This window comes from Bombus pyrosoma, linkage group LG4 (assembly GCF_014825855.1).
Source record: "Bombus pyrosoma isolate SC7728 linkage group LG4, ASM1482585v1, whole genome shotgun sequence".
Lineage (NCBI taxonomy): Eukaryota > Metazoa > Arthropoda > Insecta > Hymenoptera > Apidae > Bombus > Bombus pyrosoma.
In genome coordinates, this window is record NC_057773.1 from 8,391,851 (window position 1) to 8,408,712 (window position 16,862).

The window sequence follows — 16,862 nt, forward strand, 5'->3', positions numbered from 1 at the left end:
TATTTTCCAAGAAATGGTTAAGAATATTTTTTAAAAAATCTACTTTCTTCAAAAATAAGAAGAAGGTTGAAAGAACTTAGTTTTCAATATACGTATAAAATGGTAAAAAAATGGCCATATTGCTTGATTATAAATTCATAAATTTTCAATTCGAGATACGAGTCGCGTGCCTGCCGCGTGTACCGGAAGTCAACTATCATTGCTTTCGTGCAACAGTGTATCAGGTGGACACTGAAATGTGATTTTATCATGGAATGTGGTTAACAGGTGGGAAAATAGGAAACGATGTATTCCAGGATAATTGAGATCTGCGCAATTACATATGTATATGCACGCGATAAGGACTTATGATGAGCAATTTTTAAATTTTATTACTACGCTGTGAGTTAACTCTTTCGCATAAGTGGACGAAATATCTTAACAGGCTATGTCGTTCACGTGACACTTTGGACGAGATATCTCGGGGCCATATAATGTCGTCTATATCCTCGTATTGGCGGAAAATGATGGGATTTCATAAAAATGTTCAGAAATTTATAGATAATAAAAAAGAATAAGAAAAGATAACAATATTTTCTAAGTAGAAAATTGTTACCTATTATTTTGTTTAACTAGTCATTTGGATTACCAATCACTTGGTTTAATAACGGCAATGAACAATGTTTTTCGTATCGATTTCCTTGCTTATAAATTTTCGCAAGCGCACATTTGCACTTTCTATCATAAATCTGTAAGTGAGACCGTCTGCCTATAAATTTGCAATAAGTAACGGAATATTCGTATGTAACGGCGTTATTAAAATATAATGAAAGTACTGTCGTACGAAATAGAACAGCTCTAAGCACAATAATAGCGCATTATGCAACATTTTACGACAAGAGGAAATCAATTCTAATGTGACCTTTCGTAAATCACGATCGTGCGAATTTGCACAAAGCGGCCACGACAATTCGTGCAGACATTATCCTGAGATATCGACATTTTCAGTCCAAGATTCTAGATCCCATCGGATTAACCATACTCGTCGAGCTCGATATACCTAGAGCCTAATCGTAAGCATAATTTACGTTTAAAAAGCATTATGGTTATTCGTGACTCCTTTCTGTCTCTTGCTTACATCTGAATATTTATTAACTACATCGTGAGCTGTTTTTGCATCCCTATGTTAGAAAATCCCACGTAGATTGTGTACCATGGAAGCGTTCAAGGATATGTCTGAGCTGGAACGTTGTAATCGTACGTAGGATCGGTCGATTGCTTAACGAGTCTTGTCGATACCTCGATCTTGCGGGTTTAACGGATCACATCATTATGATCACGGAAAAATAAATAGAAAGATGGATATTGTGAAATTCTTATTACATTGGATTCGTATCATCGTGTCATTAAAAAAGTGACCAGACAGATAAAAACGAAATAATTGCAAGGGCTTGCGAAGTTTATGCTTCTTGTGCCTCGATTTCTCAACAACTGTCCTTCGTCGTAAAATTCTCTTTTCTTTCTTTGCTTTATTCAATCGACGATAATAATCGTTTACTAACCTTGCGTAAAGTAGGAAAAATGTTATCACAAATACATTGAAGTACGTAAATGCGGACATTAAGCTCTATTTTGTATCGAATGATCGAATTAAACCTTGCGTCGTAGCATCGAATGTTACGCAACGTAATTCTGATCCATCTTATCCATTACATGACGAATGTTTGCCAGCCATTTGCACCTGCTATTAACATATATTAGTATGAGGAAGAACATGTATTTTTTTCTATAATACAATAACAATAAAAGCCATTTTGTAAATGAATTATCTGATACAATGCGACAATAAATGTTGAATCGTATGCTATATTCGCAATTCGCTTATGTTAATTGTTGTCATTAATAGTGTAAATGTACGTCCTGCGATATTCAGATGCAAGTGTAACTATTGTGGAGCTGAGATATTGCGTCTAAAACATTTTGCAAATTTTTTTTGCATAATATCATGAAATTCTTTTGTATAATGTCGATTCGAAATGGATAGCATAAAATTTTCTTTCATTTAACTTTTAATCTATTTTTTGTCCTTTTTCAGATTTATTTTGTAGCCAATCGCTGTTGATAACTTAACACTATATGCAATTTCGTGTTTGTTGATGTCCTGAAACCAAGTCGAATTCGAATATGTTATGTCTATAATCATAATTAACTTTTGTATATATTATACGTAATCGCATTTTTCAATGCCACTTCAAATGTGCATTTTAAATTTGGTATCCACTTGAAGTCGCTTTACTTGAATCAATATAATTTCAAGTCGAGTAACTTGACTTATATGAACACAATTTTGAATTTAAATTACTTGAATTCAAGTGCCTTGAATCTAAGTAATTCGACTAATCTGAACAAACTATATATACACTTTCAAAGTGACATGAATTCCAGTAACTTTTAAATATATTGTATCATTATTATTAAAATATTAGATAAATAAATAAATTTATTGTAATGCATTACAATAAACCATAATAATGAATTCTTAATAAATATAATAGTGAATCCAAACATAAAAGTGAATAATGAGTCAGTAATGCAAAGTGAAATTCATACCAATAAAATTACTCGAAACCATATGGGTTCAAGTAACAACGCACTATGTGATATTAACGAGGCTTAAAGTTTTTTAAGATAATCGATCACAGAATTAACAGACATAAATTCTTTTAAGTCATGGAAATAATCTATATGATAAGTAAGAAATGGAGATCCATATCCGTATGGAAAATTTTCATTGATAAAATTAAGACCTTCGCCGATCGTTACATTGGTGCCGTGCTTAAGTATAACATAAGTACCTATGTACCATCTTAAAAATCGTTTTGTTTTCAAACATCCTCGTTATCAATGGCAATCAAATTAAACTTGAGACATTGTCATTGAGATCGTCATCATTATTGAAGTTGACATTTGTGACGTCATATGATAGGCAATCGTGTAGATTTTAATCATTACTGGTTAGATTATCTATTTTAACGATATAAACGTTGCTACCACGAAATTCAACACACAAAGATTCTATCTTAATCACTCCTGTAGTAGACGATCGATAAAACATCAAAGATTAGTTGCAAATATATTAATTGTGATTTTAGGAAATATTTTTGCAAATCTGATGTGCTTTTTAATTATTGCAAATACAATAATGCGTCTAGATACATAAATATTGAAGCTAATTATTACGCAAAGTTTTAATATATTTTATCGAAAGTATTATTTGCATAGTACTATAACGTATAATATATACAATTAAGATTTTTAGATATTAGCACTAATATACTATGTATTATATAATGTTACTATCTAATATTATGTAATGTAACATATTTAATGTTACATATTATATAATGTTAAATATTTATCTCTTTTTACGAGTCATGTGTGAACGCACTCCTAATCTTTTCGTGAAAGTTCTAGATAAAAATTTGCATACAATTGAGGAAGTATTCTTTCTCTTGTCTTATTCATGTTCGTTTTAGTTTTATAAGTATCTACAATATTTGTATACAAAAGGGGCACATATTTATACTATATAAGAAGTTGAACTTTAAGTCTTAAGGTGCGGAGATCATTATTTTAAAAATTATGCGTGTATGTAGCTACAGTCTAGTAAAATGATATTGCGATATTAATCAGATAATTGTATATATGTTGTTTTAGATTCAACATGGGGAAATGTACAAAGTCACAACCTACAGAAAGTCCTATGCAGGAATTTAGTAGCAGGTATGGATTATTTACTTGTTTTTTATTTGCAATTTCATTCACGTTATTTCAATGTGCAAAATCAAATTAAATTTATCTTAAATTGACAATTTTGTAGATTTTATTAATTTTATCGTTCTTATTGATAAATTATTCTGACATAGAACCTCTTTGATAATGCAATTAGTATTAATTTTCATTAAATTCATTAATTTCATAAGTGAATTTGGATTTTTATTGATAATTCTAATCTGAATAAAATTTTCGTTCTGTTATCAATCATTATTAACGTAAGGCACTGTGTACTGTGTATGTTGCTACACGTTTATTTCTATATTTATGTCAATTATTTGTTAAAACTTAATGAAACCCTATTCTCCATTGATAAATGATCATTGATGATCACCTATGGCGAACTGACATAGTAACTAGAATTAATTATAGAATCTTCATATTTTTCATTATATGGTACGATACTTTTACGATATTTCTTGCGTATGACTGATGGTACTTGAAAAAAGAATTTATATTTAGTTTCTTCTGATATATATGTAACCAAATATAAATAAATATAACCAAATTGAAAAATATAGAATCTTCCAAACAGATTATAAATGAGTAATGTACTCCAATTAGAATAAAAGGTTTTATTTGATAAGTTTCTACGTCGTAAAATATTATACAATTGTCCATTTTAACCTCCCATTTTCTGTATTACTTTGAAAAATATATGATAGTATCAAGAGGCACGAAACAAGATAGTATCTTCGACACATAATGTAATGACGTATTTCTTTTTCTGTGATCAGTACGAAAATAGCTACTGTCATGATTGGAGAATACAATGAGAAGGACGAACTATACAATCCCTTCGAACACCGTGATAAGAAAAATTCCAATTCGTAAGTTATTTTTTCTTTATATCAGTACATAAAATCTAGTCATACTGCTGACCAGTGAATTTCGAGATCGTTTGCACTTCATTGTTACGATATAGGTAAATTCAATATATTTTATTTAAATTCAATTACAGTATCTGATATTAAACGAAATAGTACAAAATAATTGAAAAGATAGTTTTATTAATTACCGTCTTGTTTGACTTCTTTTATAATGTCACTGGTTATTATTACTCTGGTCCGGCAGTATACTGTTTAAGAAAAGAACTATCATTACAAAAAGAAATCGTGAGAAATGTACATCAAAATAAATGCACAAATTGTTCGTGTTACAGAGACTTCGGTGCTCTAGCTCACCTATTAAAATCGTCTCTTGGTACCGGAATCCTTGCTATGCCAAATGCGATTAAGAATGGCGGAGTGTTATTCGGTGGAATCGGTACTATAATAATCGGTATAATATGCGCGCATTGTGTCCACATACTGGTTCGTTCGTCCCACGTGCTATGCAAGAAAACGAAAACACCACAGATGACATACGCCGAGACAGCGGAGGCTGCGTTTTTTAATGGACCAAAAACATTAAGGCCATTCGCGAACGCAAGTCGAATATTAGTAAATATTGCATTGTGTGCAACTTACGTGGGCGGTACGTGCGTCTATGTGGTATTCGTATCGACCTCGATCAAACAGGTAAGTCTTACACGCTGGTTTCCAACAGTTATTATAATAGCAGTCTGTCATATTGTTCAGTCGTGGAAAAAAACAATGGCAGTAGAAAAATGTAAAACGAGTTTCCTTGTGCTCACTTGTTATTCGTGATAGTTAAAGAAGCAATAAGTACATAATACCCTGCTAACAAAGCAAATAATATATTTTGACCGAAGAGTCGTTCGATAAAAGATAGCCAGTTGTAGAAGTTCAGACAAATTTAAAACGCAAAAAGACAGTGAAATATAATACTCCGCTAAAAATATTAAATTTAAAAAAATTAATATGCTCCGATTGTATTTCCGATATACAAATAGCTGAAGTGTTGGCGGAGCATTGATATCAATGAATTGTATTTAAAAAATACGACAGTTGAATTGAGTATTGAAACAGCGTGTCGGTGCTCGAAAAATACCGATAATTTGAATATCAGTCCGATAACGCTATTTCAGCGTTGAAACATTTGTTATCCACGATTTTAACTAACGAGTGGAAAATTCGCAACTGAACAACTTTATCTATCTATATAAATTTTCCGCTGCGATCAATAAGATCTTCCTTTTTACTATTCATCTTTGACAAATTAATAAACGTGAAATTGTTCGTTCTTTTAATGAAAAATGTTCATATCGGTGGATTTATTTATTAGCTTCGGCTATTATCATTTTGTCGTTTATTTCTCTAATTTGGAGAAATTTAAAATGATTCATTATGTTGGTATCTGTTATTGGCAACGTATACTATAAATAATTGGTTGTATCGTAAAATAGTCTTATATTAATACGTTTCGTGCTGATCTCGCGAAAATATCTTTCTCATGTTATCATCTTCTGCATTGATATATTAATATTATAACATTTTTTTTTGCAATGTAATTTTTCATTAAAATATAGGAATTTGTTTGTAAGAAAGGCGATACCAGCAGTTGGATGCTAACATGACAAATTTTTTCGTGAAGGCTGAGTTTCTGTTCTGAAGATTCGATATATCTGCCAATTATACATGTACAGACTCAGGAAAGTATTTGAACAGTTAAAGAAACCTTATGAATTCTCTGTAAAAAGTATGAAATGCGACTTATCACGTTCCTTGTAATTTTCATATAGTTGATAGATATTTATTAAAAATTTTCCATTCTATTTCCAAGTGTTCTGTGAATCACCGCATCAGTTACATTTACGAGCCATTAACTTGGAAGTTGACTTAAATATATGCACAATAATTCCTTGTCCAGACAACTAGTCATATTTCATTATTCATTGCCTAATAATTATTCATTGTGCTGTTTGTGAATATTTATATATAGAAGCAATTCGAATTTTTCGTTTCGAAATATGATAGCAAAGATATTGCTATAATATATTGCTGTAATGGTTATTAAAGATTCCATTTTAGAATTAGAATTAACAAACATTATTTTTAACAATATAACATAGTAAGTACGATATTATGATTAAGTTATGTATCAAATTAATAATCTACCATTCTCTCTCTATGTTTATTGTTCTATAATCTACAAACGAGTAGAATCTGTAAATAATATTCATCTTCTTAACCATATCAAAATGTAGATTGTAAAACCACTCTAATCTGCGATCGTCTCGTTTCCTTTGTCCTCGTTCATCGTCGCACGTGCATCTTTCTCCTTTTTTCCTTGATCACAATTGAAAATCTGTGCCAACGCGTAGCCTCAAGACTCGTTCTGACTCGTTTAACCTGCAGGGTCCACCTTGTTTGCTTGTCCGTGAACAAAAATTACAGTCTGAATAGATTGTAACTAACTAATCGGATGATTCAACGCTAAATAAGACAGGACGTCCCATCAATTCTATTGTATCTGGAATATTTCATTTCTTTTCAGTTTAAATATCGTGATTCACTTGTAAAATATGAAATAAAAAGCGAAAAACTCTATACGAATATAGTGATAATAGTTTATGCGAGTTAAATTTTTTCCCTCAAACGATATGCAAATTTTTTATGGCAAAATTTGGACGAACAGCGTATTTTGAATAAAAAATTTCCAGGATACAATTATCATAAATCTCGGTTCCTATTGAATTTTCGTATTTTCTAACTTTTATTACTTTTACAATCTTTACACACATTTTAACTTGAATTTTCTATTTTAAATCATTTTAGTTTTTATGAATGAATTTATTAAGATTTTAGTGCCTGGCAAAATAGATGCTTCCTAGAAAAAATAAGTATTCTGAGGTCCAAAAGTTTCAAGGCCTCTCGAGGTTTCAAATTCGATTTTGACGAACTTGAATATTCAATTTAAAATGACTCGTTTCTAATTTTTGCTCTTTGTAATAAAAGTTTTCTTACGAAATTATTGGTGGTTCTGTTTTAGGTTGTGGACTACCACACCGGCATGGACATACATCTTCGCATGTACATGCTCACGTTGATTCCTGCAGTGTTGCTGCTGGGACAAATTCGAAATTTGAAGTATCTGGTACCATTCTCCATTCTGGCCAACCTTTCCATGATGGTCGGTTTTGCGATAACTCTGTACTACATCTTCAGTGGAATTGAACCACCACAGAACGTAAAGCTGATAGCGTCGGTCGAACACTTGCCTGTGTTTTTCGCTACTGTGTTATTCGCCATCGAGGGCATCGGCGTTGTAAGTTTGAAACGATAACTAAACACTACTTGTTTGTTAAAAAAGTCATAGCTGTAAATTATAGCATAAGTATGAGATAGTATCGTTTGGAAATATAACTCTTTTCTTCTTATTATTATCTACGAATGTTTTATGAATTAATTTCTAATTATACAAAATTTTAAAGATCCCATAGTTTAAACATTATTATGTAATGAATAAAATATTTCGGAAATCATTTTAGCGCGTTCTGCAACATTCTGGATATAATAATGTTATTCTTATATGATACTTGCTCTTTTTGCTCTTAATACAGTTCAGAAATCTTAACACAGATTCGAAGTCCAGGACATTTAATTAAAATATGTAGCAAAGTTTTTTATCATGATAAGTTCATTGAAATTTAAAGCTTTGAAATTTATTCACTTCAGTTATAGTGGTATGAATTTTATAAATATAGAATTTTACAGATTTCGTAATAGTGTAATAAAAAGATTAATTTCTTAGGTGATGCCTGTTGAAAATAGTATGCGGAATCCGCAACATTTTCTTGGTTGCCCGAGTGTCCTGAATATAACGATGACTATAGTGGTATCTTTATACGCTATACTTGGTGTATTCGGTTATTTGAAATACGGGGAAGCAGTTGACGCAACTATCACGCTGAACATACCAATAACAGAAATGTAAGTACAATTACGAATCAAATACTTATTAAATTGGTTGTTATTGAATTCAAAAAGTAGATAGTCCATTGTATATACTATATACGTATACGAAACATTACTATTTGCTATTTATCTTCAATTCAATAAAGATTTACGAATTAAAGTAAAATATTTACTTCTTAATAAAATAATTACGACTTTCTAAATTCAATTAAAAATTCACTTAATCGAATTTCTAAATAAATTTCAATTTATAAGTGATTTATAACTGCTTCATGAAACATACGTAGTTATCCAAGAGGAAAGAATTTATGATTGTATCCTTGGAGTTTAATATTACACATATGGATAGCTTTCGAGGTATCTACAATTCGCAGAATTTTTCATAGAGGATACTTTATCATAGTTTTATACACAATATTTAAATGTTCTTAAATGCTCTTAAATGGAAATAAAATTTGTATAAGCCAATATATTGTTTTACAGCCCAGGACAGATGGTGAAACTACTTATCGCTCTAGCGGTTTTGTTTAGCTACGGATTGCAGTTTACCGTGCCAATCGATATAATATGGGGATTAATGAAAGAGAAATTCAGTCATAAATATGAAGGAATATCTGAAACAGCACTAAGAATGTTCATAGCTTTGTTTACAAGTAAGTTGCTTTAATTTCCAAACAATTATAATCTGAGAAAACTTGAACTAATTTCCTACAAACTGATTTGGAGGAAAATGACGGAAACGATAATAAATTTTAAGGCCAATTGTTAAGAAAGAATATTTATAACGTTACCTTCCTCTACTTTTCAATTTATTACAATACATATGTACAAGATTTTTCACAAGTTATATAGTTACAAGACGCAATATATTCTTTTTTCTCTTACTTACTTTTACTCGTAGAACATGTCGGCACTGTTTAACAGGAAGAGCCTAAGACGCAATTAAATCACAAATTGCTGTCATTTTCCATGTGGTTTTTTTTCGTAACAAATTGTTCTTATTAAGCAGAGCCGCGATAAAAGGACTAACGTTTTGATATTCCCGAGATAACAAGCTGTGATTACCCTTCTGGTTATTACCGGTTTACGCCACTGAGTGTGTACCAGACATGTGTGTTGTTTTCCTAAGGAAGTAAAAGAGGAACGTGAATTGCAATAGAAAGACGTAGACCAGGTTAGGGGAATACTTGTTGGCTTCGTAACCGCATGACTCACTGTTAACCGTTCAATGACTCGTTCGCATTTAATTCATTGAGTATCCACCACTTTGATATTCACGTCCTTGTTGTTTACGTTGTTGATGTTTTGACTTTTCGACGTGATAACTCTGTCTCTTTATAATGCAAGCTGTGATTTCCCTCGGCTGTGATGTTACTTAATAAGCTTGTCAAACAACTGAATTTAAATACACTAGTTCACTGATTTATGCGTAGTATTCGCTACACGCAACTTTCTCGCAGCTTTTTTAAATTCCGGTATATCCCAATTTTGTCATAATACTTTATAATATAATATCTAAAATCTTCTCTATATTCGATATTTAAATTGAATACATAGAATTTTCATACATATGAATTTGAATTTTTTAACCAATCATTAAATTTTTGTATTTCTGTTAGCTAATTTTTCTGCGATGACTATCATGTAAGAATTGCAAAATATAGAATGTTGCCTCCTTTCATAGATTATTCTTTTGATTTGAAGAACGACAAGTGTATTTATAATAAATATCAAGACGAACAAATTACACTTTTCTCTTATATATTTCAATAAATACGTATTTTAAATGTTTCAGTGTATTGACTTTTGTTTATAGAATTTTATTTAATAATTTCTTTTCCTTTCAGTTGCTGTGGCATGTCTGGTTCCAAAACTCGAACCCTTTATTTCCCTAGTCGGTTCAGTATTTTTCTCCATCCTTGGCGTCACAATCCCAGCAGTCGTGGAAACAGTTTCGTGCTGGGATGGCCACTTGGGTAAGTATAACTGGAGACTTTGGAAGAACGGTGGACTTTTAATATTTTCTCTCTTAGCGCTAGTATTCGGTTCATGGATCTCCATCACAGATATAATCAAATTGTATCAATAAAGTAATGACCTAAATCTATTTATAATTGCGTATCCAAAAAGAACTTAATGCAAAATTAACACGTTCACTATGTACGTCTCGTATCCGAGTCAACATACATATCCCCGTTCATAAGTATCAGAATACTGCTCGTTTTGTACGAAAATTAATATTTGATGTAGATTATCGAAAAAACGATTACTTCGTCTTTTTCAAATTTAAAGGACCGAATTTTGTATTCACGAAAGATAATGATGCAAGACACATAATGGGGCTGATAAAAATTTAGACTTAATGACTAAACTAACTAGAAGCTCATTGAAAAAATTTGGAATGAAATTATTATAAGTAGGAAACTGTGGCTAAAATCCGATTTTAAGAATTATTTTAAGAACTGATTTTAAGAATATATAGTATTCATAGAATCAGATAACAATAAACGTACAGGAAAAATGATGACACGAAAGAAATTTTTGAGATAATTGTCGAGGATATTATTTTAATGTTTCACATACGAGTTCCTTACCGTGTAAGATTTTTAAGTGAGGTAGTAATTCTTAACGATTCTAATAATTTCTTTATGATTATTTAACTTCTAGTTTTTCGTTAATGTTCTAATACTTATGAATTGTGATATAGTCTTACGATATACGATATATGTGATACCTACTTATCAGACGTAGAATACAAATTAAAGATAGCGAAATTTGTAAAAGAAACTTTTTTAATAATTTATGTAAAAAAACGTATATGTATAAGTGTATACGATATAAAAATCGATTTTGTACGAAAATTATTTGTTAGCATAGATTATTAATAGTAGAAATTCGATGAGAAGTGAATGTATTGAAGTTATTAAGACTAGATCTTTTTTAAGACGCTGTCGAATATCTGTACAGTCATCGTGACATATTAGCTATCATTATTTATCATTAACGTAATTCACATTCCCATAGAGTATTTATTTTTAAGAGTATTCGTGTACATTGTGTATTTATCTCTGCGTTATACTTAAGCATTTTTGTAATTTAAAGAATATTGTAAGATCGTGAAGTATTATAATTAATTTGGCGATCATAAGATTAGATCGTAATGGAAGAAAAATCGAGAAAGCGTATCTAATTTTAAAGAGGATAAATAGATAGGTGTTTTGTATTTATTGTAAATATTCAAGCTAGAGATACAGTATTTTTTAAACTATGTAGTATGCTTAGATATGAGTTTAGCAATAAAGTAGATTAGCGTTCGTGGACTTATTGTTAATGTAGTAGTGGTCGCATTTTAAAATCGTAGTAAATTTCTAAAAAAGAAGGTAATATACTGTTATTTATTTACTTGTATAAACGAAAAAGTAATTTTCTTGCCTATGTGTATAAATTTTAATAAATAATCTAATATTTTTACTTTAAGCGAACGGATGCGACTGTTATTACATTAAATTTGTAGGAGTAAACAGTATGCAACATCGTAAATTGTAAATTTATCACTGTATAAAACATTAAATCTATATGCATTTTTTTAGAAATAATCAATCATTTTTAAGTACTCTAGTGAGCTGTAACTTTCTTCGTTAGCATCGTGTCTACTGTTCAAAAACATCCGAACACTTGTTCAACATTGACAACACATATTTTAATCATAAAATTCCGGATAAATCAAACTGTAATGATTTTATTTTGTATAATCGACATGGCTGTGTATAATAGAATATGATGATGCGATTAAATTTGCTTGTAAATGGTGATACGCAATAACAAAACTGACATTTGTAATTGTCAAACCTTTCAGAATTATTTTTTTATTTGAGAAACTTCTTATTCTCAAATCAATTTCTGACTTGTAAGTCGGATTAACATGATTTTTCTAACTTGATGAAAAAACCTTTGGATGTTAATACAAATAACAATTACATACTAAACGTATACATGTAGTAAATAACCAGATGAACGTAGTATTGCTACGTTTGTTAATGGTTAAGCCGTAAAAAGAAACTAAACTAAACTAAACTAAATTTTCAGAATACTTGTGAACTGTAGTGTACATTTATTGAAATGCCTCAAATGCTTGTGCACGTGAGGGTCCCTGTGCGATATTATCGGATCGTGAATTTGATGATATTAGTAACGACTCTGCAAATGTTGGTTGTGTTTTGCGTTTTGTACAATTACAATACATTACAGCGACGAAAGTCAAATGAATTCCAATCATCAAAGGAATTATGTTTATATACCGAAAAATTTTTATTAGACGAAGCGTTTGATATGTGAATCCTATAATCGCCAACGTTGGCGTATTTCCCTGTAAAATATTTGTTAGATAATTAGTTCGTCTATCGATATCTGAGAAAAATTGTGATTATATTTTGTACATTTTGATGTGATCTGGACCATGATGTAATGAAAGATTGTATTCATAAATTAACATCTGTTTGTAGAAATGTATAATGTTATTCGATTTCTTTGTCAGAATTTTCCAATGACAACGAAATATCAGACTTTCTTAAGAATGAAAAGTGAATAAAATATATTAAATCAAATCAGCTTCGTTGCTATGAAATTAAATTCCCTGCCTACTGTTGAATAAATGTTAATTCAATATTACTTTATTTTATTGCACAATATAATGATTGAACAAGTATCAATCACAACTATGAACCCGTTGAGGATAATTAATTTTTCGGCCTCTAAGATTCTAAGATATTTTTACTCTTGTTTATTATACTTTCATTTTTAAAGAAAACGGACAAACACATACATAACATAATAAACTCAATTTTCAGTAAAGTTCTTTTCTTATTATCATTCGCGAAATACTCTGCTGCCAACTTTGAAATCGAAAAATCTATCACATTCGCTATTCATAATAAATATAATATAATATAAGTATAATATTCATAATGAACGATGTGCCTTAAGAATTGAACCGCATTATTTTAATCAATTGCATTTCGTAAGTGAAATCATATGTTTAGTAAACAAGATAAAATGATAGGAACTGTCTTGAAGGATCTTACATTTTCGCACCACATAAGCGGAAAATATCCCTCGCTGACATTTGAAAGCAACTCTACTGGCTGTTTTTCCAAATATAGATTTATTTGTGTTCTTTTCTGCCCAGAAAGAGGCGTTCCAGTATATGGTTCGATAATGATGTAAGTTTCATGCAGCCTTTCATCAGGATTTAAACCACGTGCATACTTTAACAGCTGTGGGTCACCGTGTAAAAAGTGTGGCTCTGATAAGATTACCGGCAGTTTCTGTAATAATATTAAATCTCGAATTAAAGGAAGATATTTCTATTTTGTTATAATGTTACCTGACATTCTGAGACATCGATTAAGCCTTGTGGTAAACATTTTGGTATTTTATTTTCTAATAAACAATAGCACTGCGACGTGTTTAAAAACCATGTCCTTTCCTTCATGACGAATCGCGAGCCAATTAAACCTCGTACCGAAACTTCATCTTTATAATCCGCTTCGATAGTTCTACACATATATCTTGATAACTGATACGGTATATTAACTTAAATAAAGTTATTTTTATTTAACAGTTGGCCAGTGTAATGAAGTAGCAACAAATTTCAAGATAAACGATTTAAATAATAATTATTTATTTATTCTCAAGATTTCTTTCTTCCTGATATCAGATACAAAAAATATATGGTTTAAACGTTTTGTAAGAAATAATATTTCGTATTACATGAGAATGTACATAAAATTTTTAATAATACTTTAAAAAATAATGTCGTACCTGCATAAATCTGGTATAAACGTTGAAACAAAAGGCAATGGTTTTATTAATGGTGCCCAAATGATTGAGTCAGTTCCTCTTACTGTATTACAATCTTCAGAGTTCCACATTGTTTGTATTCTTTTTCCCATATAAGATGTTATATCTCCTAATCTCGTTATATCATTAACACCTCTGTTAACAGAAAATGGCCCGCGAAAAGTAGAGTTCACCTACCAATTGGGAAAATTAGTATTATTTATATACGCATTTACTTAAATATTACTATGAATATTTTTCGAACACCTTAGAAACATGAAACATTTTGTTAGCTGTTACGAAAATATCTGAATAATTCCTGCGTTCGTTGACATTACTGTCTAAATTTGGAAGTAGAGAATGTTGGAAACTTATTATTAAAATATGTTAAGAATTTAAAAAAAAAATTTGTATGACAAAGTGTTAAAAATACAAAAATATGCTGCATGTTTTCTTGTTGCAAACAATTTGTACCCTCTGAAAGATACTGAGTAGATAAACATCTTGCTTGTCGGTTTCTCTCAACACAAGTGGCGGATTACTGCCCAATGTTTTGCATATCAGATCCAATTCAGGGAATTTTCTTAAATTGCACGAAACTTTAATTCCATTGAAAAGCAGATCGTTAGGATTAGCTTTTAGAAAAATGGTACTACGGTTTGGAAATAGTTTCGGTATGTTATTACCATATTTTTCCATAAATTCAGGAGGTAAGCCAGAGAGCTATACAAACATAATTAATTAAAATTATACATATGGACAATATTTTACACATTAGATTACTATAGATATTCTGTTAATATAATAATATTAAACTATTGAATAATTACGTAATCGATCATTGTCGAACTAAGAAATTATTTTTAAAATTAAAAGAGAAGATTTCTAAAAAACGAGTTATAGAGCTTTCATCTTCATGTGCAATTATACTTGCCATCGATATGGTACCAATGTATGCAGGATTTAATATAGTGACTTTGTCATGTTTAGATAATTTCACACTCAAGTCTTTGTTAAAACTGTACGTAGACTTTGTTGTATATGTAATTTCATCCATCGTATCGTCCACGTCTATAATTTGTTTCTCGAGTATTTCACTAAATGTATTATAATATACATGTTAAAAAACGAATTAACAAGGATTGATAAATGTTTAAAAACTTATTAAATCTAAATATTTACGGTATATATGTATTCAAATAATTAACTAAAATTAAACGATAAACACATTTTTTTAAATATTATTTGTCTAAAATATTCCAAGATATAATATCTTTACGATACTATAATGTTTCTTAATTAATACACTACCTAGCAAACATAAATTAGAAATATAAGACATGATAAAATAGCGTATTCGAAACAATATGTTAACAATAATACAATTTTATTGCTAGAAAAATATAAATTTCATTAAAATTTAATACACGAGACACACAATGTAAGTACTTTCGTTCAATTTAATCTCTTACTCGTAAGTAAATGGACCAACTTCATTGAAATATGGATTACTTCCACTCATCACTTCATCGGGATTGGTAACATTGAAGAAATGACACGTAAAAGTTAAATGTATAGGTGACGTCCATACTTTGTATATTTCTGAACCTTCACGCAGTGGTAATGCCTGTAAATTGTTATTTTACATGAGCAAATTCTGTGTAACTTATACGCATTATACAAATTTTTAATTTGAGCGAATTATATCATATCTTGAGAGAGTAATGTTTGAACTTTTATTATACTGAATTCAAATGTGTCATCGTTTTAAAAGGATGATTGAAAGGTAATTTTATTATAATTTGCAAGTTTTCCAACGGTGCTCATACTATTCAATTTTCATTAAAACGAAGAACCATTTTTTGTAAAATACGAAAATTTATTTTACACAGTAAATTCAGTCTCCAAAGAAAGAAAAATAACATTATCTCGAAAGAAACATTATACAAAAATTTAAATATCCATATTTAGATTAAGATATTGATATAATGTATAGTTTCATAACAGTGAAGAAATTAATATTCTAATATCATGAATATAAATATTTCAATTAGTATAACAGTGTATCTTACCTCGGTTATTTTACTAATTAATTTGTTCAAGAATACCTCGGTGTGAGACACGTATAAACCAAAAATAATCCATATAATTGCACAGCCGTAATAACACCACATTTTATAAAAATTACTGCGATCTTTCTCTTTAAAATTATCAGTTTGTCTAATATTAGGAGACATAATGCCCGTATTTTATTTCTGTATATGTATATTCTAATATTTATTTCAGCGTTCTCAATCTTGCGCACAAACCAAATCTCTTTGCAGAAATTAGTAGGAAAACTCTCATATATTCGGTTTTTATATTGAACTTTCCAATGCTTGCAGCTTTCGT

General features: G+C 30.0%; 2 protein-coding genes across 2 annotated transcripts in view; one reads left to right on the forward strand and one right to left on the reverse strand.

Moving 5' to 3' along the window:
• The window catches only part of LOC122566702 (proton-coupled amino acid transporter-like protein pathetic), a 15,171-nt gene extending 1,934 nt beyond the window's left edge, over window positions 1-13,237 (forward strand). Inside the window, exons 2-8 of the mRNA XM_043724342.1 lie at window positions 3,697-3,762; window positions 4,551-4,643; window positions 4,976-5,333; window positions 7,708-7,983; window positions 8,470-8,648; window positions 9,117-9,286; window positions 10,481-13,237. Of these exons, the coding sequence (XP_043580277.1) occupies window positions 3,697-3,762; window positions 4,551-4,643; window positions 4,976-5,333; window positions 7,708-7,983; window positions 8,470-8,648; window positions 9,117-9,286; window positions 10,481-10,722 (1,384 nt within the window). The 3' untranslated portion in view covers window positions 10,723-13,237. The remainder of the gene's footprint in view (window positions 1-3,696; window positions 3,763-4,550; window positions 4,644-4,975; window positions 5,334-7,707; window positions 7,984-8,469; window positions 8,649-9,116; window positions 9,287-10,480) is intronic.
• Window positions 12,816-16,708, reverse strand: LOC122566649 (lysosome membrane protein 2-like). The gene is made up of 8 exons (XM_043724202.1): window positions 16,544-16,708; window positions 15,944-16,098; window positions 15,322-15,568; window positions 14,905-15,194; window positions 14,739-14,841; window positions 14,454-14,665; window positions 14,155-14,188; window positions 12,816-13,996 (listed from the first exon to the last, which is right to left on the reverse strand). Exons 1-8 carry the CDS (start codon window positions 16,706-16,708, stop codon window positions 13,661-13,663), a joined length of 1,542 nt encoding a protein of 513 aa, XP_043580137.1. The 3' UTR covers window positions 12,816-13,660.
• Window positions 16,709-16,862: the final 154 nt, after the last annotated feature.